Source organism: Papio anubis, chromosome 2 (genome assembly GCF_008728515.1).
Source record: "Papio anubis isolate 15944 chromosome 2, Panubis1.0, whole genome shotgun sequence".
Lineage (NCBI taxonomy): Eukaryota > Metazoa > Chordata > Mammalia > Primates > Cercopithecidae > Papio > Papio anubis.
In genome coordinates, this window is record NC_044977.1 from 33,182,820 (window position 1) to 33,209,802 (window position 26,983).

General features: G+C 36.7%; 1 protein-coding gene across 5 annotated transcripts in view; it reads right to left on the reverse strand.

Moving 5' to 3' along the window:
* SPICE1 (spindle and centriole associated protein 1) overlaps positions 1–26,983 on the reverse strand; it is a 75,570-nt gene that overhangs the window by 29,528 nt on the left and 19,059 nt on the right. For all 5 annotated transcript variants that reach the window (XM_017955147.3, XM_009199995.3, XM_009199992.3 and 2 more), the window contains exons 2-7: positions 26,845–26,943; positions 23,514–23,561; positions 19,789–19,932; positions 14,797–14,890; positions 13,967–14,073; positions 9,968–10,092 (exon numbers count right to left, since the gene is read on the reverse strand). In XM_017955147.3, the coding sequence (XP_017810636.1) occupies positions 9,968–10,092; positions 13,967–14,073; positions 14,797–14,890; positions 19,789–19,932; positions 23,514–23,561; positions 26,845–26,943 (617 nt within the window). The remainder of the gene's footprint in view (positions 1–9,967; positions 10,093–13,966; positions 14,074–14,796; positions 14,891–19,788; positions 19,933–23,513; positions 23,562–26,844; positions 26,944–26,983) is intronic.

Genomic DNA, 26,983 nt, shown 5'->3' on the forward strand with positions numbered 1-26,983 from the left:
AAATGTAATTGTAGTACAATAAACAGTACTATAAAATAATGTGAAGTTAACATCAAACATACCAGTAAGTGTTATAAGCTTACTTCAATTAAAAGAAGAATATTTTCAAATTGTCTAACAAGTCAAGACTGAAGTCTACATTGTATACAAGAGACATACTTAATACAAAATAATTCCAGAAGGCTAAATACATTAAAGATCTAAAATACAGAAAGCTAAATGTAAAAAGCCAAGATAAGCCAGGAAATTGGAAACAAGAAAAAAGTAGAAGTTTCATTCCTGATATTAGACGAAGTAGAAATGAAGTCAAAACGTATTAAATGTGACAAAGCATACTTTATAATGCTAAAAGTTAAAAATCACAATGAAGATATAACACTTATGTTCCAAAACACATGTACCAAAAAACACAATAATCACTTTTATAAGAAAGGAAGTATTTAACACCGAACAATTAAATATACTTAAACATAAAATGCAAAGAGAAATAGAAACATACTAGTAGTAGGAGACTTTAATACACCATTCTCAGAAGAAAATAGTGGCAAAAATAAGTAAGGATACAAAAGTATTAAACAACATAAGCAATGAGGTAGATCTATGGATATACCTTTAGAACTTTATACCTTGTTAGAGTATATACCTTCTTCTCAGGCACATACATGGAACATTTGTAAAAATTTGATCATATATTAGGTCACAAAGAAAACATCATTAAGTTCCACAGGTGGAAATATTACAAATCACACTCTGAATGTAATGTAATAAAATTAGAAAAACAAAGAGACTCTGGAAATTTTTTTTAAATCTTCTATTAGACAATTCTTAAGTAAACATGAAAATATAAACTGAAATTACCTCATTCCTAAAGTAACAAAAAAACACTATATACCAGAATGTATGGTACACATTTATAGTAGTGATCAGAGTAGAATTCAGAGCCCTAAACATGTTTATCAATTAAAAATAAAAGAATGAAAATTAATGTATTAAATTCTCAACTAGGGTTACTAGAAAAACAAAGTAAACCAAAAAAATGCATAAGGAAGGAAATAAAGATAAAAGCAAAAATTGATGAGGAAGAAATCAGAAAACTAGACCTCTAACTAATAAGTTAAAAATGTTAGTTCTTTGAAAAATTCATTAAATAGGCAAACCACTAAATAACCTAATTTTAAGAAAGAGAACAAACCAAAATAAATGATTGAGGAGAACAAGTAAGCACTGAAACAAAATTTTTTTAGAAGTATAGAGATTATTAGTACATCTCTATAGAAATACACTGATTAACCTACATGAAATGGAAAATTTCCTAAGAAAATATAACTTATAAAAATTGGCTTGAGAAGAAATAGAAGCTTAAATAAACAAGCAAAGTTATTATGGCACTTCACCACAAAAAAAAAAAAAAAAAAAAAAAAAAAAGCACCATGCACATGCACAAATAGTTTCAAAGCAGGAAAGCTATCAGCCTCAAAAAACAGATAGTCTCAGTACTATATAAATTATTCCAGGACTTAAAAAATTAGAAAAATCTTCCAGATGGTTCTTATGAAATCAAGTATCACATTGTTATCTCAATCTGATAAAGGTTGCAGACACAAAAAAACTACAGAGAATATCATTTATGAATTTTAACACAAGAATACTAAATAAAATATTAACAAACAACCTCCAATACTCCATTAATGAAAATAACACATTATGGCCACATAGAATTTATTGCAGAAATGCAAGGACAGTGCAATATTAGGAAACTCATAACATAATGCACCATATTAAGAGACATAAGCAGAAAACTCATATGATTATACATACTGAAAGTCTGATAAAATTAACTTATTACTGATTAAAATAAAACAATCAAGAAAACAAGAATTGACTGGGATTTCCTTAGCACTGTTTTTAAAAAAAAATGTATCTGAGTATGGTGGTTGCACGCCTGTAGTCCCGCTACTAGAGGCTGAAGTAGGCTGAGGTGAGAGACTGAGGTGAAAGGATCACCTGAGCTGTGATCATGCCACTGCACTATGGCCAGGGTGACAGAGTGGGACCCTGTCTCAAAAAAGACTAAAAATAACAATGATTTTAAAAATTTAAAGAAAGAAAGAAAAAAGACCTCAGTACTAAAGCCAGTACCTTACTTAAAAGGAAACAATAAAAGCATTTTCATACAATCAGAAACAAGGCAAGGATCCCCACTATCTCCATTATTATAGAACACTGTCCTAGAACTAATAAAATATACAAAAGAAACCAATTAGAGGTGAAAGACTTAGAAAACAAGGAAAACAATGTCTATTTGCAGATGAGATGACAGTCAACCTAGAAACCCCTAGAAAATCAGTGCTAAAACTAATTCAACCAAGATTCAATAAAGTAGCAGAATATCAAGGCAACACACGGATATCAGTAGCTTTCATAAAAACAAAGAATAACTAGTTTGGAGGTATAATGGAAGACAAAATTCCACTTAAAAGAAGAACAAAAGCCCCAAAATACTTAGGAATAAACTCATAAGAAATAAGCAAAATCTATATGAGAGAAATGTTAAGACACGGGTGAAAAACAGAAAAGTAGACTTTTTTTTCCTAGTTTATTATTATTATTATTATTATTATACTTTAAGTTCTGGGCTATATGTGCAGAACGTGCAGTTTTGTTACATAGGTATACACATCCCATAGTGGTTTGCTGCACCCATCAACCTGTCACGTACATTAGGTATTTATTTCTCCTAACGCTATCCCTCCCCTAGCCTCCAACCCTCCAACAGGCCCCGGTGTGTGATGTTCCCCTCCCTGTGTCCATGTGTTCTCATTGTTCAACTCCCACTTATGAGTGAGAACACGCAGTGTTTGGTTTTCTGTTCTTATGTTAGTTTGCTGAGAATGATGGTTTCCAGCTTCATCCATGTCCCTGCAAAGGACATGAACTCATCTTTTTTATGGCTGCCATGGTATGTATGTGCCACATTTTCTTTATCCAGTCTATCATTGATGGACATATGGGTTGGTTCCAAGTCTTTGCTATTGTGAATAGTGATGTATTAAACATATGTGTGCATGTTTCTGTATAGCAGAATGATTTATAATCCTTTGGGTATATACCCAGTAATGGGATTGCTGGGTCAAATGGTATTTCTGGTTCTAGATCCTTGAGGAATTGCCACACTGTCTTCCACAATGGTTGAACTAATTTACACTCCCACCAACAGTGTAAAAGCGTTCCTATTTCTCCACATCCTCTCTAGCATCTGTTATTTCCTGACTTTTTAATGATTGCCATTCTAACTGGCATGAAATGGTATCTCATTGTGGTTTTGATTTGCATTTCTCTGATGACCAGTGATGATGAGCTTTTTTTCATGTTTGTTGGTCACATAAATGTATTCTTTTGAGAAGTGTCTGTTCATATCCTCCACCCATTTTTTGATGGGGTTGTTTTTTTCTTGTAAATATGTTCAAGTTCCTTGTAAATTCTGGATATTAGACCTTTGTCAGATGGGTAGATTGCAAAAATTTTCTCCCTCTCTGTAGGTTGCCTGTTCACTCTGATGATAGTTTCTTTTGCTGTGCAGAAGCTCTTTAATCAGACACCCTTTGTCAATGTTGGCTTTTGTTGCCATTGCTTTTGGTGTTTTAGACATGAAGCCTTTGCGCATGCCTATGTCCTGAATGGTATTGCCTAGGTTTTCTTCTAGGGTTTTTAGGGTTTTAGGTCTTACGTCTGACTCTTTTAATTCATCTTGAGTTAATTTTTGTATAAGATGGAAGGAAGAAGTCCAGTTTCAGTTTTCTGCATATGGCTGGCCAGTTTTCCCAACACCATTTATTAAATAGGGAATCCTTTCCCTATTGCTTGTTTGTCTCGGGTTGGTCAAAGGTCAGATGGTTGTAGATGTGTGGTGTATTTCTGAGGCCTCTGTTCTGCTCCATTGGTCTATATATGTGTTTTGGTACCAGTACCATGTTGTTTTGGTTACTGTAGCCTTGTAGTATAGTTTGAAGTCAGGTAGCATGATACCTCCAGCTTTGTTCTTTTTGCTTAGGATTGTCTTGGCTATGTGGGCTCTTTTTTGGCTCCATATGAAGTTTAAAGTAGTTTTTTCCTAATTCTGTGAAGAAAGTCAATGGTAGCTTGATGGGGATAGCATTAAATCTATAAATTACTTTGGGGAGTATGGCGATTTTCATGATATTGATTATTCCTATCCATGGGCATGGAATGTTTTTCCATTTGTTTGTTTCCTCTCGTATTTCCTTGAGTAGTGGTTTGTAGTTCTCCTTGAAGAGGTCCTTCTTATCCCTTGTAAGTTGTATTCCTAGGTATTTTATTCTCTTAGTAGCAATTGTGAATGGGAGTCCACTCATGATTTGGCTGTTTGTTATTGGTGTATAGGAATGCTTGTGATTTTTGCACATTGATTTTGTATCCTGAGACTTTGCTAAAGTGGCTTATCAGCTTGAAGATTTGGGGCTGAGACGATAGGGTTTTCTAAATATACAATCATGTCATCTGCAAACAGAGACAATTTGACTTCCTCTTTTCCTATTTGAATGCCCTTTATTTCTTTCTCTTGCCTGACTGTCCTGGCCGGAACTTCCAATACTACATTGAATAGGAGTGGTGAGAGAGGGCATCTTTGCCTTTTGCCTTGCCCATCCAGTATTCTATTGGCTGTGGGTTTGTCACAAATAGCTCTTATTAATTTGAGATATGTTCCACTGATACCTAGTTTATTGAGTTTTTAGCATGAAGAGGTTTTGAATTTTGTCAAAGGCCTTTTCTGCATCTATTGAGATAATCATGTGGTTTTTGTCTTTGGTTCTGTTTACATGCTGGATTACATTTATTGATTTGCATATGTTGAACCAGCCTTGCATCCCAGGGATGAAGCCTACTTGATTGTGGTGGATAAGCTTTTTGATGTGCTGCTGGATTCCATTTGCCAGTATTTTTTTTGAGACTTTTTGCATTGATGTTCATCAGGGATATTGGCCTGAAACTTTCTTTTTTTGTTGTGTCTCTGCCATGCTTTGGTATCAGGATGATGCTGGCCTCATTTTAATGAGTTAGGGAGGATTCTCTCTTTTTCTATTGTTTGGAATAGTTTCAGAAGGAGTGGTACCAGCTTCTCTTTGTACCTCTGTAGAATTCGGCTGTGAATCCACCTGGTCCTGGACTTTTTTTGGGTGGTAGGCTATTAATTACTGCCTCAATTTCAGAACTTGTTATTGGTCTATTCAGGGATTCGACTTCTTCCTGGTTTAGACTTGGGAGGGTGTATGTGTCCAGGAATTTATCCATTTCTTCTAGATTTTCTAGTTTATTTGCATAGAGTTGTTTAGAGTATTCTATGATGGTAGTTTGTATTTCTGTGGGATCAGTGGTGACATCCCCTTTATCATTTTTTGTTGTATATATTTGATTCTTCTCTCTTTTCTTCTTTATTAGTCTGGCTACCGGTCTATTTTGTTGATCTTTTCAAAAAACCAGCTGCTGGATTCATTGATTTTTTTGAAGGGCTTTTCGTGTCTCTATCTCCTTCAGTTCTGCTCTGATCTTAGTTATTTCTCGTCTTCTGCTAACTTTTGAACTGGTTTGCTCTTGCTTCTCTAGTTCTTTTAATTGTGATGTTAGGGTGTCGATTTTCTATCTTTCCTGCTTTCTCTTGTGGACATTTAGTGCTATAAATTTCCCTCTACACACTGCTTTAAATGTGTCCCAGAGATTCTAGTATGATGTGTCTTTGTTCTCACTGATTTCAAAGAACATCTTTAGTTCTGCCTCCATTTAGTTATGTACCCAGTAGTCATTCGGGAGCAGGTTGTTCAGTTTCCATGTAGTTGTGCGGTTTTGAGTGAGTTTCTTAATCCTGATTTCTAATTTGATTGCACTGTGGTCTGAGAGACTGTTTGTTATGATTTCCGTTTTTGCATTTGCTGAGGAGTGTTTTACTTCCAATTATGTGGTCAATTTCAGAATAAATGCAATGAAGTAAGAGAACAATGTATATTCTGTTGATTTGGGGTGGAGAGTTCTGTAGATGTCTATTAAGTCTGCTTGGTCCAGAGTTGAGTTCAAGTCCTGAATATCCTTGTTAATTTTGTGTCTCATTGATCTGTCTAATATTGACCATGAGGTGTTAAAGTCTCCCCTATCCAAGGGAAGCCATGAGGGACTGAGCCTAAGGAACCTTGCACTCTGGCCCACATACTGCACTTTTCCCATGGTCTTCCAAGAGATTCCCTCCAATGCCCACCCCAGCAGGGTCCTGGGTTTCAAGCACAAAACTGGGGGGTCATTTGGGCAGACACCGAACTAGCTGCAGGAGTGTCTTTTGGTTTTTTTTTTTCCATACCCCAGTGCCACCTAGAATGCCAGCGAGACAGAACTGTTCAGTCCCCTGGAAAGGGGGCTGAAGCCAGGGACACAAGTGGTCTGGCTCCAAGAGATTCCCTCCAATGCCCACCCCAGCAGGGTCCTGGGTTTCAAGCACAAAACTGGGGGGCCATTTGGGCAGACACCGAACTAGCTGCAGGAGTGTTTTGTTTTGTTTTGTTTCCATACCCCAGTGGTGCCTAGAATGCCAGCGAGACAGAACTATTCACTCCCCTGGAAAGGGGGCTGAAGCCAGGGAGCCAAGTGGTCTGGCTCAGCGGATCCCACCCCCATGGAGCCCAGCAAACTAAGATCCACTGGCTTGAAATTCTCGCTGCCAGCACAGCAGCAATCTGAGATCGACTTGGGAGGCTCGAGCTTGGTGGGGGAAGGGGAGTCCACCATTGCTGAGGCTCGAGTAGGTGGTTTTACACTCATAGTGTAAACAAAGCCACCAGGAAGTTCAAACTGGGTAGAGCCCACTGCAGCTCAGCAAGGCCGCTGCGGCCAGACTGCCAGATTTCTCCTCAATGGGCAGGACATGTCTGAAAAAAAGGCAGCAGCCCCAGTCAAGGACTTATAAATAAAACCCCCATCTCCCTGGGACAGAGCACCTGGGGGAAGGGGCAGCTGTGGGCACAGCTTCATCAGACTTAAATGTCTATGCCTGACGGCTCTGAAGAAAGCAGCGGACCTTTTAACAAACGGAAAAATACACTATGTTCTTGGATAGCAAAATTCAATGTCATAAAGATGCCAGTTCTCTCTAGTTAATGTAATAAAACATGGAATACTATGCAGCCATAAAAAGGAATGAAATCATGTCTTTTGCAGGGACATGGATGGAGCTGGATGCCATTATCCTCAGCAAACTAATGCAGGAACAGAAAGACAAAAACACCGCATGTCCCGCTTTTAAGTGGGAGCCGAACAATGCAGTCTCTAATAAAAATACAAAGTTAGCCAGGCCTGGTGGCGCATGCCTGTAATCCAGTTACTTGGGAGGCTGAGGCAGGAGAATCACTTGAACCTGGGATGCGGAGGTTGCAGTGTGTCAAGATGGTGACACCGCACTCCAGCCTGGGCAATAGAATGAGACTCCATCTCAAAAAATGAAAAATAAAATAAAATACTGAAAATAACCTAAATTACCATATATATGAGAATGGTCAACTAAACTACGGTACATTCACACAATGTAGTACTATGCAACTGTTTGATTTTATTATAAAAATGAAGAAAAAATATCTCTGTCAACTTATAAACAGCTATCGGGAGATTTCCAGGATATATTATTAAGTGGTAAAAGTAAATATAGATGGATATGTTAATTACCCCAACCTGATCACTATACATTATATGTATAAAAACATCTATGTACCCCATGAATATGCACATTTATTGTCAATTAAAATAAAGTAAAATAAAAGCAAATATAGTATGTTACCTTTTATATAAGAAAGAAGAGAAAATAAGGAGATATATATATATATATATATATATCTGCTTACATTTATAAAAAGAAACACAGAAAGAATAAATTTAAAAACTAAGGAAACTGATTATCTACAAGGGTAAGTGTAGACGGGAACTAGTTAGAAGGGATAGGGTATGGTGACACTACCCTAAAAACAGCTTTTTGTATAATTTTGTCAAAAAGAGAGGTAAAAACCTAAAATTGAATACAAATAGAAACAAATGAACCTAATTATATTTCAAATGAATACAATAACCTTTTAGAAATCTGCAAACAATCTTCAACTCTACTTAGCAGGTTTATTTTTGCATTAGTATGGGCGCAGCAATTCCAAAACTACTTTCTATGTATTGCAGGATTGAATATGAATAAATCTACTTGTGTAATGTTTGGAGACATGCTGCTCAGTGTTAAAGAAGAGTGATACAAATGTGGAATAAGCAAGGACCAAGATAAAACCAATAGTGTTAAATTGGACTTGGAAGTATCACTGTAAATTCATGATTTATAGCTAAATAGACAGAAAACTAGATACTAATATAGATATGTTCATATATATATGACTATAGGTATATATATGTATGTGTGCATATATATGTATCTGTTGGTCTAAAAACAATAACTGCCAAGTGCAATAAACACATCTAATACTTAGAGCTTGGTTTCTAAACACACTTCTTTAATAAAATGAGTTAAGGATTCTTGAAGAAATGGTTGATTCCGGAGAAGAGAAAGTATAATAAGAGCTATGTTGTGCCAGAAATTAAATGTTAAAGAAGATACGTTAAAAGGACACCGGAATTATTTGAAGAAGCTCCCAAGTATGTGACAAATAAACATCAAAATAAATAAAAGAAAAAACAGTATAATCCATTGAAGGACTATGGCAGACGTCACTGTAACCAAACAATGAAAGTTAACAGCACCAATAATTAAACCAAGGTATCACCGCCTCTTGATATTCCGTACTGAGGACTTAGCATCACTTTAGGGGTATTCCTGCTCAAAATGCATAAGTAAGCTGAGTCTAATAATGAAGAAATTATAAGACAAAGTCAAGTTAGAGGGAATTCTGTAAAATAACTGCCCTGTACTTCTTCAAAACTATAAAAATGTCATAAAAGGCAAAGAAACACTAAGATTAGATTTTAGAAGATTCCAGGTTTTTTTTAAATGAAAAGACATGAAAACTAAATATAATAAGTGATTACGATTAGTTCTTTAATCATCCAAAAAAACAAAAAAACAACTGGAGAAATCAAAATAAGGTCTATGGATTAGATAATAGTGTCAAATCAATGTAATTTCCTGATTGTGATCATTGCACTGTGATTTTATCTGAATGAATGCTCTTTTTCTTGGGAACCACGCACTGAAGTATTTAGGGATAAAGGAACATGAAGCATGCAACTTACTTCCAAATAGTTCTTTAAAAATGTGTGTTAGTCAACTGCAAAAATATGGAACCAACCTAAGTGCCCAACGACCAATGAGTGGATAAAGAAAATGTGGTATAGACACACCAAGGAATACTACTCAGCCACACACACACACACACACACACACACACACACACACACACAAATAATAATAATAATGTATTTTGCAACAGTTTGGATGGAGCTGGAGACCATCATTCTAAGAGAAGTAACTGAGGAATGGAAAACCAAATACCACATGTTCTTACTTGCTAAGGAGCTAAGCTATGGGTATGCAAAGGCATACAGAGTGATATAACAGACTTTGGAGACTCAGAAGGCGGAGGGCGGGAGGTAGGTGGGGGATAAAAAACTACATATTGGGTACAATGTATATTACTCAGGTGATGAGGGGTGCACATGTACATGCATGTATGTGTGTGCATACTCAGAAAAGGAGATAAAATGATAAAAGAAATGTGGAAAATGTTAATAATTGATGAATCTGAGTAAAGAGTATATAAGAGCTTTTTATATTATCCCTGCAAATTATTTTGAAATATCAAAATAAACAACTTTTTAAATAAAAACAAACTTCCACTTAATAGAAAAATGATGCAATAGACAAACATTGAAACAGCCATGGAAAAAAGCTACGAGTTGTAGTATTTATGCCATATACACATACCTGTCTGTATTTGTGTTAGACTGAGAGTTTAGAGAGTTATCCAAATCATTCTCATTCTCACTCTCACTTTCTCCTGACTGGCTATTAATAGTTCCTTCTTCTTCACCATCTACATAATTAAGAGCCTGTCTCAACACAACAATAAAAATAGCACAAGTTGATTAGATATATATTCAGACTTTCTTTTTTTTTTTTTTCTGTCATAACAGAAGAGAGGTCCCTCCTCCTAAGCCTTCCACATGTTGTAGAACACAAATCCTCTCACATCCTTCCACTCCTATCAATTATCCTATCCCTCGAACATTTTCAACATCTCTCTCTGTAGTGGCTTCAGTTCACCAGCATTTAAATGTGAGCAAGCCTCTCCCATCTTAACCTGACCCTATACTTACCTTAAGCTATATATGTCTTCTTTCTTCTACCACCAAACTTTTTGAAAGAGTTGTTCCACCCTCCTCACTCACCACCTATGCCCTGCAACTTTGCTTCTGCCCTATTGCTCCACTCAAACTGCTCTCTACAAGGTCAACCTCAACACACTCATTCCTAAATCAAACGGATATTTCTGCCTTTGCCTTCCCTTACTTTTCTGACCACTCATTTCTTTCCTTTAAAATTCATTTGGCCAGGTGTGGTGGCTCATGCCTAAAACTCTAGCACTTCGGGAGGCCAAGGCGGGTGGACCGCTTGAGCCCGAATGTTGAAGACCAGCCTGAATAACATGGGGGAAACCATATCTCTACAAAAAAATTTTAAAATTAGCCAAGTGAGGTAGCCCACACCTGTAGTTTCAGCTATTCAGGAGGCTGAGGAGGGAGAATAACCTGAGCCCAGGAAGGTCGAGGCTGCAGTGAGTTGTGATCGTGCCACTGCATTCCAACCTGGACAACACAGCGAGACCCTGTCTCCAAAAACAAAAAAAAAAATCTACTTGATACACATTTCTTTTAACTCCCATAATACCGTATTTTCTTAGATTTTCTCCTACTCTTCTGGCCCTTCCTTCCCAATCTCCTTTACTGATCTTATTTTTCTACCCTTTCCTTATATCTGATGTGACTCAAGTCACATCACACCTACTAGGTAAGCACTCAATAAATTTTAGCTATTATTATCCAGTCTTACCTTGTTTGGTACAAACGGTATTCACAGAAGTGCAATACAGTTAAGTAAGAGCAAATCTAGCAACCACAACTAGCATTTGTTGATATTTAAACTTTTAAAATATTTACCACAAGGCCTATATCAACCTTTTCTCCCCTCATCTGATCCACTTTCTGAATGTTTTTATCTAATTCCAAAGCTATAATTACAAATGAAATGCTATTAATTTCCAAACCTCTATCTTCACACCCAGATCTGTCCTAAGCCCTAGACATTCATATTCAACTGCCTATAAGACATCCCTATTCTGGCCAGGCACAGTGGCTCATTCCTGTAATCCCAGCATTTTAAGAGGCCAAGGCAGGAGAATCACACGAGCCCAAGTTTGAGACCAGCTTGGGCAACATGGAAAAACCCCGTCTATACCAAAAATACAAAAATTAGGCAGGTGTGGTGGCGTGCACCTGTGGTCTCAGCTATTCAAGAGGCTGAGGCAGGATTGCTTGAGCCCAGGAGGTAGAGGCTGCAGTGAGTCATGACTGTGCCACTGCATTCCAGCCTGGGTGACACAGCAAGAACCTGTCTCAAAAAAGAAAAAAAAAAAAGATATCCCTACTCCATAGGTCCAAGCTGAACAGCTTTCTAACCCCTCCTACCATTCTTCCAGAAATTCTGTTCCTGCCAATATTACCTAAGACCATGAAGAGCGTCACCATCTACTCAAATGCTCAAGCCAGCAAATGAGGAGTTATCCTTCTTTCTCACCTGTCCTGTCCTATCAGCCACCCAATTCTGCCAACTCTACCTCATTTTAACCACACTCAAGTCTATCCCTATTCTCCTTTATTTCCTTCCTTATTCAGGCTGGTCTTCAACATTCGGGCTCAAGTGGTCCACCTGCCTTGGCCTCCCAAATGCTAGGGCTTTGGGTCAGGCCCTCACCACTTCTCACTAAGATGCCCACCTAAGTCTTCTAACCAGACCCTCTCTCCAGTCTTGTCCCTCCCCAATCCACCTTCCACACTATACTGGATCTCATCATGATTCCACTCTTTAAAATCCTTCAGTGGCTCTACTTTTACTTTCCAGTCCTTAGTCCTTCAGGACCTAGGTCCTATTTGTCTCTCTAACCTCAACTCCTGCTACTTCCCTAATCCAATGACAGAGACATGCCTTAATCATCTATGTATCTTAGCATCTAGTGCATGATCTGAAATATTACATGATGAATAAGTGAGTAGGTTTAGTCTCACTAATTCCTATATGGACGAAGAAACTAGGACCCAGAGAACTTAAGTAATTCAGTTATAATTTCATTTTTTCTTGGTGACTCAAGATTATCTACAGCAACACCAATTTCCCTTCTGATGTATAGTGGTCCTCTGCTTATCTATCCAGGTGTCCTCTCTCTCCTCCCTCACCGCCATTTTTCTCTGCTACCTCTGCTTTGAGAGGCTCACATCACTGTTTTTCATCTGCTATCAGCTGTAAATTGATAAAGAACTTAAACCAGGTAGGTAAATTAGTTGTATCAGTAACATTAATTTGAAATTCTACTGCTGTATTAATGGTAATAGGCTCAGGTGTGAGAATGGACTCTTCAACAGAATAAAATGTGACTGCTTTATTCCATGTTGCTGGGATACATCGTGTACTTGTTTCCAGGCTCCAATTAACTGAAAAAGTGCTTAAAGTGTGACTGAAATAAATAGGGCACACTTCACTATATGATTTATTTAAATCAAAGTAAAATCTTCAGTTGAACATACTACAGCAATAAGACATTCTAGGGTGATTAAATTTCCAACTATCTGAAAGCTAACTTCTCATTAAGTGCCAAAACATAAATGGTTTTTGCCTGGAAATATGGCAAAAGGTTTTGGGCTATTTAAAATATGTGTAACATTTTACTTAATTGCCTTTGGAAGTATGAAACAATATAATTAACATATCTTTTATGATTCTGGACCGTGCAACTCCCTAGGAATATCCCTCTAATTGATGATTCTTTTCTTTTTTCACAGAAACTATAACTTAAGAAATTTCATTAAATAGATACTGAGTCCTAGTCATGCATAAGTTGTTTTATTTCAGTATTAAATTATTCATGGGCTTTTAAAAAAGTTTACTATCTCAAAATTCTAAACATTTTCATTAATTAAGAATTCCCATTAGGTTAGAACACAGCTAACTAATGTTTTACTAGTGTAATACAATTCTCCCATATAACTAGTTGATAAATTGCAAGTTTCTTGGGAAGCTGTTTCTTAAATATCCTAATACATTAAGAGAGACTAACATTTATGAAGTACTATGTTCCTGGTATTACACCAGGAACTTTACATAACCTATCTCACCTGATCCATGCAACAACGATATCAGGTATATTCTAGTCCCATTTAACAAAAAACAAAGAAGCAAAACACGTTCTGAGCCCACCCAGATATTTTAAGAAATCAGCTCAAGATCAAACAGCTAGTAAGTAGATCCACCTGACTCCAAGTGGAAAGACTCCCCGCTGTTTCCACAATGATTGATGGTGGCAGTCTTGTGGAGCCACGTGGCCTAGATTTGAATCCCATCTCTGATGCAAACTATGTGATCTTGGCCAAGTCATTTAAATTTTCTCAGCTTCAGTTTCTTCATCTGCCAAATGGGGATAACAACAGTATATACACCTACTAGGTAAGCACTCAATAAATGTTAGCTATTATTATCCAGTCTTGTTTGGTACAAACGTTACTCACAGAAAGTGCAATACACTTAAGTAACAGCAAATCTAGCAACCACAACTAGCACTTGTTGATATTTAAACTTTTAAAATATTTACAAGGCCTATATCAACTTAAACTTCCTTTCAGCATAAGTGTTATGGCTGTGAGTAGAACACATTACCTGAGGTTCTATGACAGACTCATTAAAGACAGATTGGGTGACAGGATCTTGATTTACCACAATGGGACCCTGAGAGGAATCAGGAGCCACTGTTATATTTGGAAACCCTGTAAAAGGAAAAGAAGTTGTGATGATTTGTTTCATTTAATTAAACTGACTTCACAAGCTATATACTGCCATTGGTTTGCATCATCATATGAAAATCTTAAACAGCAGCTCACATTAATGTAGTGCTTACTATATGCCAGGCACTGTTCTAAACATACTTACATATATTAACTCATTTTACTCTCATAAAACCCTGTAAGTACTATTACTATTTTACAGATCAGTAAACTGAAACTCACAGACATTAACTAGCCCAGAGTAACACTAATAAATTGGCAAGCCGGAATTCCAACCTTACACAAAAAATTAATGATGTTTCTAGAAGATTAAGATAAACAATGAACTACACACACTAATAATGCATGTATCCGACAAGAGGCAAAGTTCCTTTTATAGAGACTGAAGTTGCTTTAGGTTTCAAATTAAGCTTTACTCAAGTCACATTTTAAAATTACAAAATCCTATACTTTACACCACAAGATATTTTAGTAGATTAAAACAATTTACTTTTCCTTAGCTGAATTATTTGTAACACAACTAGTTAATATTCTTAGTGGAAAGGAAACAGATTATAATGACTCTAACCCTAACAACCCTTGTAAATCCACCCTATAATACTTGTAATACAAATAATATGATGCCTAAGAAAGGATTTTAAATTATTCCAAATAGTTGTGGGCTATAGTTAATAAAAAAGAGAAGCTTTTATTTGAATTGAATACCTGTGCGCCTATGAGGAAACAGCTCTTTTGCTGCAGCTATTAGATGATCAGATTTCTCCAACACATCTTGCATCTGGTATTGATCAGAAAGAATCTAGACACGTGTTAATGACAAGTATTATTATTCAGATAAACATGTATTTTTCAAATAAAAATAATTTTTCAAATCACAAAGGAAAAGACTATAAAAAGGCCAGGAGCATGGAATAACCATAGGCTACCTTCCTAAAATCCTTCAGCAGTAATATCCTTAAGTACCACTAGATGGGGCTATGACAATAATTACTGGCTTTCAAATACTTGACTGCAATCAAAGAAATACTCACAATTGTGACCCACGACATTTACACACATGCAAATATATATATTTACACATATATACATATATACTTGTGTATGTATACAAAATAAAAGTTTTAATTAACCTTGCTCCATGAGAACCACTGATATTTTCTTGTAAATTTCTATTCTATTTTTTAAACGTTGGCAGCAACTCACTAACTTCACAATTCATTAACAAATTATAATCCATAGTTTGAAAAACACAGATTAAAGATATGAATCTTTGAGCCATAAACTTAGAGGTGTTTCAACCACTAGAGTGAATTCAGAGTCCACTAATGTAACCCACTAATGTGTCATGACCTACAACTTTAAAGACATGACATAAGATATGAGTTTTAGGATTAAACAAAAAATGTGAGGCTTCTGTGTTTTAAAAACAAATCAGTTTTTACCCTGGAGAGGTAGGAACACAAAAAGTAACATTTACAGTAGTGCCTCTGATTATGCACTTTCAACTTAGAAACTTTCATAATTATAAGCAAGGCCACAGGCTAGAGTAAAAGCCAGATAATTCTCTCGGCACCACCACCAGATGGCATTCTTAAGTTAAAAGTACTTGGAAACAGCTCAGCTTCCAACACTGACTCAAATTGATAAAATACCTGGTAACAAATGCTCTTACCAGAATTTCTCTATACTACGGAATCAAGTATATACATAATGTGACCTCAGTTATTGTTTTAGGACACAGAAAGAAAAACAGCAAGAGTCACATTCTTCATTTTTCCCCTTCTTCCCCCACTATAGCCAAGCAGGTTGGCTGGCTTAGTAAGAAGAAAGCCCTGAATTTATTCCTTCCACAAACATTAAGCTTTGGAATGGTATCAAGTCAAGAGCACATTAGAACCAGAAGACTCAGAGTCTAGTCCCAGTCAACAACCCTTCCCCAGCCCTACGGGGTGGTAGATGGATATGGAAACACTGAAAACCTGTATACCACTCTAGAGATGTTTGAGAATTTTGCTATAACTTAAATCATATTATCCCACAAACCAAATTTCTACTCCTGCTTAGCCATCTTGCAAGTACAAGCAATTACAAACTTAGGAAATAATGTGAATGAATGAGTATAATCTTTCACTATACTAGAAAAATTACACAAAGCTTATTTCCTAATAACAATTTTAAGAGTTTACTTTTTAAAAAGCATTGATCTATCAAAACAAAGAGATGGAATTGACACATGAAGATTATAAATAATCTTATTAACCATATTGAGACCTGATACTGATTATAACGAGGTCTCATGTAAAAGCCATTATCTGTCACTTTCTGCTAGTGCAAGCTTGTCCAACCTGTGGCTCAGGACAGCTTTGAATGTGGCCTAACACAAATTTGTAAACTTCCTTAAAACATTATGAGATTTTTTTTCACAACTTTTTTTTTTTTAGCTCATCAGCTATCATTAGTGTTAATGTATTTTATGTGTGGCCCAAGACAACTCTTCTTCTTCCAATGAAGCCAAAAGATTGGACACTCCTGCTTAGTCCCTGCCCTTGGGAAAAATGGTGTGAGTGGTCAGAGATCACTGTACTGGCTTTTACTTCTTCTTTCTAGATTTATAACTCCTCTCATAAAGCCCATCCTCTTGATAGGTAAACTGATTTTCACAAGCCTAACTGCATATATTACTCCTCAAATAGTTTGCAGAGCACAAACTTAAACCTGTAAGTGGTGGTACACATGTTGGATTTTCAAAGGATCCCAGTCCTTGCAAAAAAAAAAAGTCATTATCAGAAACTCGTCATCTTAGCCCTTTTGTACCATGGTAATAGACACCAGGTAGAATTGGGGAATTACAAAGAGACTTTAGGAGTTATTACATTTTGGGGATTCATAAGATTATTTTGAAAGCCTCCCTCTCCATGAGTGAGAGGGAACCCTAATTTGCTTGATTCCCATGGCATGGGTACATCTTACAGCAAATGAAATCTGAGATGATGCTGGCCAAAGATCTTTCTCTTAATTTATGTTAATCTAGGAGTCCAGCTTTAGGTGGATGGGTCCTGTTAGCTTTAATACATAGTGATGAAGCTTATGTGAATATGTGTAAGGAGGCTTCTTCCTTTGGTCCACTGCATCCCTTAAACGGAGACATTGCAAATTTACCAACATTGAAATAAAAGATGCACATATCCATTGACTAAGCAATTCTACTTTTAAGAATTTATCCTACAAATATATGTGTACCCAAAAACATTTTCAAAGATATTTATTACATTATTGATAGTAGCAAGGTAGAAAACAATCTGTGGGTACTACTTAAGTACTGACAGTACTACTTAAGTATCCAGCCATGTTCTTTTGGTTTCTCCTTTAACAGCAGAACTCCTGCATTTTAGCCAATTAGACAGCTAGATTTCCCAACCATCTTTGTAGGTTGGAATGGCCATGTGATGACTTTCTGGCCAACAGGATATATGCCAGAACTTCTGGGTGACATGTAATAGGAGTAGCATGCACCGTTCTTCCTGTTTCCTGCTGGCTGGCATATAGCTGAAGGAAGCTGCTATGGCCATTCTGTATTCAGAGACAGAAGTTGTGTAATAAAGGACTGCAGAGTTCCCTACCAGCTACCACTTTCCTCTCAACTGTTTCATGAAACAGAAATAAATTTGTTTGTTTAAAACAAAACATATAGGACGGTCTTTTTTTATTTCCAGAAGCTTAAACTGTACTCTAATACACAACCTAAGTGTTCACCAATAAAGCACAGGATAAATAAATTGTGGTACATCTATATGCTACTGGCCATCAAAAAGAAAAGGTAGATGTCTAAGCACTGACAGGAAATTATCTCCAAGGTACGCTGGTAGACAGAAAACACCTGAATCCCGGTAAGAGCGGAGGTGCTCGACCCCTGCAGCACATTAAAATTACATAGGAACTGTCTAAAAAAACACCTACATGGGGCCCCATCTTAAGTCAACTAAATCTGAATCTCTGGGTATACAGTCCAGATATAGTTATATATACAGAGAGAGAGAGAGAGATTTTTTTCTTTTTTTTGAGACAGACTCTCACTCTGATGCCCAGGCTAGAGTGCAGTGGCACGATCTCGGCTCACTGCAACCTAGATTCAAGCAATTCTCCTGCCTCAGCCTCCTGAGTAGCTGGGACTACAGGCACCTGCCCCTGCACCCGACTAATTTTTAGGAGCTTTTTTTTTTTTTTTTTTTTGGTTTTGTTGTTGTTGTTGTTGTTGTTGAGACAGCCTGGACAATCTCAGCTCATTGCAACCTCCGCCTCCCAGGTTCAAGCAATTCTCCCACCTCAGCCTCCCAAGTAGCTGGGATTACAGGAACCCGCCATCATGCCCAGCTAATTTTTGTATTTTTGTAAAGATGGGGTTTCACCACGTTGGCCAGGCTGGTCTTGAACACCTGACCTTGGGTGATCCGCCCGCCTTGGCCTCCCAAAATGCTGGGATTACAGGCATGAGCTGCCACACCCAGCTATTACATAATTTTTTAATGGGGCTTCTTGACTCTGACTGATTCTAATGTGCAGTGAGAGTTGAGAACCACTACACTAGTGCCTGAAGCAGCAGATCTACAAAAAGAAGGCAAAGAAACATCACTCACTGTCTCTCACCACCCTTCTGTAAACACCTACTTCTACCACATCTATAACTTGTATGAGAAATTCAGGACATGAGCAGGAACCACTAGAGAAAGGAAAAAAAGCCCAGAGTCTGATGCAATTCAAGCAGGCTGCCTTTTTTCGTGGTGAGATCTGTTTTTAGGCCTTTCACTGAGAATTACCACATAACATTTAAATGTATGTGACTTGTCCAAGATCACTAAAAGATAATAATCTGTACAGAAGCATTCTCTCAGTCAAGCCACTGTTCTTTTCTCAAGCTCATGTAAACATTTATTTGGAAGATATTATTCTTTCTGATGATGTCTAAGACTGTGACTTTCTTTCAATAAGAAGCCTAACAAATTCCTCAAAGACCATGTATGATTCAAAGTTGCCATGAAAGGTCAGACAGCTAAGTGCTGTACGTAAGCTTCAATCTGAACAAGGAGCAACACTAAAGACAAAGCACATTCCTTTACAATGACTTCAACTCAAATTTAAAAAGGTTATTTGCTGTAGTTTCCTCTTATTTCCCATATTGTTTATCCCTACATATCTGATTACTTATCCAAACACCCCACGTCTGGCAAAAGGTTAAGCCAAAGACAAGTTGCTTACTACTCAGTTGGACAAGCATACAACATTATTATTTTTTTTCAAAGTAATCTAACAGCACTGCTGTTAAGCTGAGAAAAATAATTACAGCAGCTTACATATAAAAAGAGGAATAAGCAAAGATTTTGCTATTCATTTTATAAGTATTATATCACTGAAATCTCATAGCAATACAAGCAAATAATAATTTGAAATATGACAAAATTCAAGCTGAAAAGTTAAATAATTTACTTAGGGTCACATAGCTGGTAAGTTGTAGAACAGGAATTCAAACCACCAAACCAGACTCCAATCATCACTCTGTTGCTTTTTTTGAAGTCCACATGTAGATTATTGAATAAGAACGCAGTGATTACTAGAGTCTCTCCAAAGTGAATCAAATTGAAGGAAAAAGAACCCTATTTATCTCCTTCTTCTCTTTCTAACTCTAATGCAGTTTAGCATTACCTCCTTCATGATAGACAATCTTCTTTTCTCAAGATTTAAAGTTTCAGGTTTCTGCTTCCTCCATTTTCTCTTCAAAGCTTTTTCTTGGAGTTCCCAGTGTACTAATGCTCTATTCTTTGATTTGTGTATTTCATGACGGCGTACCTATATAGAAGAGAAAAGTACATAAAGGAATCTTTCAGACACAAAGTTGCCTATTCAGATGGTGAAACCACCTCCTCTAGTTCATCACTTTTTAAACTTTTCCTGGTCCGATATATACATATTTATATACATTCATAGCCAAAATTTTCAGTCCCCTAAATTTTCAAAAATGATCTTAAAGAAGAATATAGAGCTGGTAAACCTACCTAAAAGATATACAGAAAGAAATAATAATTTCTACTACTTTTCTGCAAGACTATCCAGCAAACTAGTGTTTTTCAAACCACAGGTTGGGACTCACTTAATGGATGATAAAATCAATTCATGGGTCAAAACCAGCATTTTTTTAAATATACACATACACACATATACACACACTAACTGAGCACAACATAAAAGGTACAAAATCCACTAAGTCATCTTTGGCAAAGACACACTCATTTCATGATCATCACATCACTACCAAGAACTAATAATGCAGTGTGTAGCCCTTCAATGGCCTCATGTGGAAGTGGGTCACTGAAAATATAGATGTCAGGGAAGTAGAGTTCCTGAAGTACAAGAAGAGATACGCGCCACAGGTCTCAAGTGTCAGAGGGGAGGGTTCACTAAGGTGGCTAAAAAATAAAATCAGATATTTGGTTTTATAAGTACTCTAGTATTCAGAACTATGAACATGAACATATATGATAAAGTGCACTGCTGAGTTTTCGCCATGTAAATAAGAAATCAATCCATTAAAGAGATAATAACAAATATTACACAAAGATTCTGACTCACAAAAAACAAACGAAGATTTTTTTTTAGACAATTGAGGAGATGTGAATATGGGCTAGGTATTAGATGATACCAAATAATTGTATTTACTTTTGTTGGATGTAATAATGGCACTGTGGTTATGTTGAAAAAAAAAAGGCTTATTTTTTAAAGATGCAAACTGAATATGTAAGCACAAAATGATGCGTTCTCTGGAATTTGCTTTAAAATATTTCAGTGAAAAAAGAAAAAGGTACAATAAATGAAGCAACTATGGCAAATTTTTAATAACTATTCTATCTGGGTGAACAGTACATGGCAGTTATTTCTATTTTTGTCTCCATTTTCCCTTGAGTTTGAAATTTTTCATTTAAAAAATATTAAGTCAGTTGGGCATCATTATTATTCTCAGTAAATAGTTAATGAGCACGTACTAGGATTAAGACTCCCAGGTACACAAAGGTGTATAGGATATGGTCCGTATCTCTCAAAAGCATTAACAATCTGCCCATGGAGATTGGGCATATCCATATAAAGACAAATGATATACATTAGATGTCATATACTCAATGCCTTAGTTAGGTAGTAATAGTTCAGAGGAGATAACTGCTGGTCAGTTTCAAAAACAGGACTTCAAACTTACTAGAAAACTATAGTAATCAAGACAATGTGGTACTGACATAAGGACTGACGTGTAAATCAGTGAAATAGAATTGAGAGTGCTGAATAAACGTTTATATTTATGGACAAGCGATTTTTCAACAAGAGTTCTAAGATAATTCAAGGGGGAAAGAATAGTCTTTCCAATAAATGCTGTTTGGACAATGATTATCCATTAGCAAAGTTGGGCCCCCCTCCCACCACACACCGTACAGAAAAATTAACTTACAATGAATCATAGTTCTACATATAAGAACTACATATAAGAACTACATATAAGAACTACAACTATGAAACTCTTAGAAGAAAACACAGGAGTATGTCTCTGTGAATCTTGGGTTAGGTAACAGTTTCTTAGATATAATACTAAAAACTCATGTGACAAAATAAAAAGCAGGTAAATTTGACTTCATCAAAATTAAAAACTTCCCTGCTTAAAGGACACCATAAAGAAACTGAAAAAACAACTAAGAAAATGGGAGAAAATACTTGCAAATTATATCTGATAAGGAACTTATATCCAGAATACATATATAATTTTTATAACTCAATAATACAAGCACAAATAATCCAATTTTTAAATGACGAAGGTATTTGAATAGACATTTCTCCAAAGAATATATTACAAATGGCCGAAAAGTTCATAAAAAGATGCTTAACATCATTTATCATTAGGGAAATGCAAATTGAAACCGCATGAGACAGCACTTTACACCTACTAAGAGAACTAAAGTGAAAAAGGTGACAGTAACAATGTGGGGAAACTGGAAGCCTCATACATGCTGGTGGGGATGCAAATGGTGCAGCCACTTTGTAAAACAGTTTGACAATTATTTAGAAAGTTAAATATGGAGAAATTACATGACTCAGCAATTTTACTCCTAGATGTATACATATAAAAGAACTGAATATGTTCACACAAAATCTTGTACATGAATGTTCACAGCAGCGTTATTCCTAACAACACAAAAGCAGAAACAATGCAATGTCCACCAACTGAACAACAGATAAATAAAATGGTAGATCCATACAATGGAATATAATTTGGCAATTATAAGGAATATAGAACTAATATGAGCTAGGCGTGGTGGCTCACGCCTATAATCCCAGCACTTTGGGAGGCTGAGGTGGGCAGATTGCTTGAGCCCAAGAGTTCGAGACCAGCCTGGGCAAGATGGCAAAATCCGGTGTCTACAAAAAATACAAAAATTAGCCAGGTGTGGTGGCATACACCTGTAGTCCCAGGTACTCAAGAGGCTGAGGTGGAGATGGCTTGAGCCCAGGAGGTGGAGGCTGCAGTGGGCAGAGACTGATACGTGCTACGACAGGGATGAACCTTGAAAATATTATGCTAAGACAAAGAAGCTAGACATAAAAGGTCACGTGTTGTATTCCACGTATATGAAACGACCAGAATACGTAAATACATAAAAGCATGAAGTACATTGGTCATTGCCACAAACTGGGAAGAACTGGGCACAAGGAATGACTGTTAATGGGTACAGGGTTTCATTTTGGGGTAAAGAAAACATTCCAAAATTAGTGACAGTGGTTGCACAACTCTGAATATACCAAAAATCACCAAACTGTACACATTAAACAGGTAAATTTTATGGTATGCTAACTATATCTCAATAAATCTAAAAAAAAAAAACCCAAGTGGAAACTTAAAAAAAAAAAAAGTAGGATTTGAACTAAGATAAGGAAGTAAACTAAGATTTGAACAGGTAGAGAAGAAGGTACAGAAACTGTTCCAAGTAAGGAATGGGGGCTCAGACATGGAAATACACATGGCACACTCAAGGATAAATTATTACATTGACTAGAACAGTATGTTTGTATAGGGAAGTAATAAATAATGCTGAAGCTATCTATAGATTTTTTAAAAGGCGGATAGATAGATATATATAGGGCAGTACTAGACTGAAGAGATTTCAACTATAAACACAACATATTTAATGAAACTCTAATACATACTAATTGACATTCCTAGCTAAAATCAGGAAGTACAGAAGCCAGGCTTTTTGATTTTACATAGACGTAAACAAGATTAAACATAACTGAACAACTTCCAGGAAGCGCCTATAGTTTCTATTCTAAAGGTTACAAGTCAAATACCAAATAAAACACTGAATAAATGACTTAAGTTTTGATATTAAACTCACCAGATCTTCAGGAGTTGCCCGATGAACTGTTAGATCAGTCACAGTATTCTGTAAAAAAAGGTGGCCTTTCTTTAAAAAAAAAAAAAAGTTTTCTTATAAAATATACACATTTATTGGATTTTAATGGCTAAAATGGTTTCAAAATCCTGGGACCAAAAATTTTTTCTTTCTGGGAACCAGTATTCTCAATTTAGATATGAACACACATTAGTTTTAGGTGTCCTATTTATAGAAAATAACAGACTAATTTTAGATGTCTTACAGAAAATAAGTACTGTATTCACCAAGCAGTCATACATTATATTAAAACAATGAAAATATTCAAAATGAATATATGACATATGAATAAATGGTAATATATATTCAAAATGAGTAAGTTTAACTAAAGTTTTAATTTTCACATTGTAGTCTATGGAATCCCAGGATTCCACAATGCAACGCTAAAGGTTCCTAAAAAAAATTGTGTTCACTGGCTGGGCACAGAGGCTCATGCCTGTAATCCCAGCACTTTGGGAGGCTGAGGCGGGTGGATCACCTGAGCTCAGGAGTTCAAGAACAGCCTGGCCAACGTGGCAAAACTCAGTCTCTACTAAAAATATAAAAATTAGCCAGGCCTGGTGGTGGGCGCCTGTAATTCCAGCTACTCAGGAGGCTGGGGCAGGAGAATCGCTTGAACCCAGGAGGTGGAGGCTGCAGTGAGCTGAGATTGTGCCACTGCACTCCAGCCTCAGCAACAAAGCAAGTCTCTATCTCAAAAAAAAAAAAAAAAAAGACAGTGTCATCACTACAGAGAGGCTCAATTTGTGTCTGCAAACATCTTAGGCATTGATGCTACTACAATGAAAGATGAAATTTGAGGGCAATGCATAATTTCATAAAATGTGAAAACAGTCACTTAAATTAACAGGCACTAAACTAACATGGCAGGGCTACTACCCTGCACAACTCCATAAGTTAACATTAATATCAGAGTCCATGTAAATAGCACCCCTTGAAATTGTGTGGCACACAGGCTGCACAGCTCTAAGTAGTAACCCTGTAACTTGGCCCTTTCCAAGGCAACTTCAGCCATTGTGCTACACAGATTTGGCAAGGCAGGAAATAAAACAAGTTAGTTTTACTTCTAAGTGATGAGGAATACAAACAGTCAAAAATGGCTTCTGATCAAAGACTACACTTTTTGGCCATGATTTATATTTGGCTCAAGGCTTTTCTGTATGAAAACTGTTATTACTTTTACAATGATTTAGAAAAGTACAAGAGCCAGGCATGGTGGTGTGCACTTGCAGTCTCAGCTACTTAGGAGGTTCATGAGGCCGAGGCAGGAAGATCCCATCATGAGCCCAGGAGTTTGAGGCCAGCCTGGGCAATAGAGTGAGACCTTGTCTCAAAAAAAAGAAAAAAAAAAAAAGGAAAAGGAAAAGAAAGGTACAAGGTACAACTACAGGATCATGAGAATTATTTTTAATAATCATTTAAAAACTTAGGCATACAAATAAGTGATAGGCTTAAAATTTGTTCTTATGGAAGAAAATAATAATTCCATCAATACTACTCTTGCTTAAAACCATTTTCTTTTGACATTGCATTTAAACCTAGTCTATAAGCCATTTCAGAAAATGTCTCACTATTTTTATCAAGATAGTATTAATCAGTTTGATCTCTTCACCATCATTAACCATTTACTCCAAATGACTTATGACTATTTTCCAAGTTCAGTCTACCTTCAAATAACAAAAGATTTTTCCAGCACTGCAGACAATAAAAAGTAAATGAGGAAGGTTCTTAATGCAATTTCAAATGATAGGTTTCAATTAAGTTTTGAGCAATACTGGCATATTGGAATAAATGCAGTCATCCCACAGTATCCAGGACACCCACATACACCAAAATCCACACATACTCAAATCCCATCTAATTGGCTCTCCGTATATGGGTTTTACATCCTGAAAATATTGTATTTTCAATCCACCTTTCGTTGTAGAGGTGGAACCCCAGGATACAGCCAACTGTATTTATTTTTTAAAAATTCATGTATAAATGAACCCATGCAGCTCAAACTCATGTTGTTCAAAGGTCAACTGTACTGAACTTCTCAAAGTAACCACTCTGAAGCGGAAAATATGTTATCACATAATTTTTTTCCTATTTATCAGTTTCCTTATCTTAGAGTCACATCCTTGTTATTAAAATTTTATAGCCAATCAGACAGCAACAAAACAATCTAAACACAGAGAAGTCCCGCTGCCCCACTTCAAAGGCTGTCAGTTTGCCCAGGATATCTGGCTAACATGGTGGGTTGCAAACCAGAAGATTCCAATTCCAAAAGAATCCCTGAGATCCAAACTAATTCCTAACTAGTTACTCTTCGCAATGGAAAGTAAAGGCACTTAAAATCTCATAGTCCAAACCAAAGTATCAGGTTACAAAAGACAGAAATCTAGCTAGGTGCAATGGCTCACCTATAATCCCAGCACTTTGGGAAGCCAAGGCAAGAGGATTGCTTGAGGCTAGGAGTTTAAGACCAACCTGGGGAACACGGCAAGGACCTGTCTCTACAAAAAATATTTTTTTAAGTTAGCCAGGGTGGTGGTGCATGCCTATGGTCCTAGCTACTCAGGAGGCTAAGGCAAGAGAATTGCTGGAGTTCAGGAGTTTGAGGCTGCAGTGAGCTATGATGGCATCACATCACTCCAGCCTGGTTGACAGGACATGACCCTGTCTCTTAAAAAAAAAGATATAAATCGCCTTGGTAACACCAGGCAATATTCAGGTTAGGAGCCAGAGAATATATGTTACAGGTACTTGAGACTTGTCTTATACCATAAGAGAACATTTGTTCTGAAACTGATCAACCTCTGGAAGTGAGCAATTCATGGGATAAGACAGCAAAGGTCACCTATTTTTTTTCAACCAAAACTGGTACTCACATGGTTATGATATCACTGGTTGCTCTGAGCAAACCTTAAAAAGGTACCGAAAAAATTCACAGACTTCAGTGACACCAGTGAGCTAGAGTTGCCTTTATGCAGTGAGTTCTCAGAGTGAAAGTGAGAAGACTTTTTTTTTTTAATATGCTCTCCATCCCCTTAAGATTCCAGTTCTTCAAAGAATATAGAGGTTACAGCCTAGGCGTGTGTATTCTTAAAACCTCCCCCAAAGGATTCTGCTCTTCCCTCCAAGACCTAGAATATCACATGCCCAGAAACCTATTCCACCCTATGACATGATGAGCCCCATTCAGAATACCATCTTGCATGACTAGGGCCGTATCACTGTGTCCATTCCTCCAGAGTAACGTTACATTATTTACTATCCCACCTATACTCACATCCCATTCTTGTTTCACTGAAGTTTTCTTCTTCTTTACTTTTGGTGTCTTTCTTACACCAACTCGGGGACCACAGCGGTTCACTCTGACAAATGACATCTAGGAATAATAATCACATCACAATTTTAAAATACAAGAA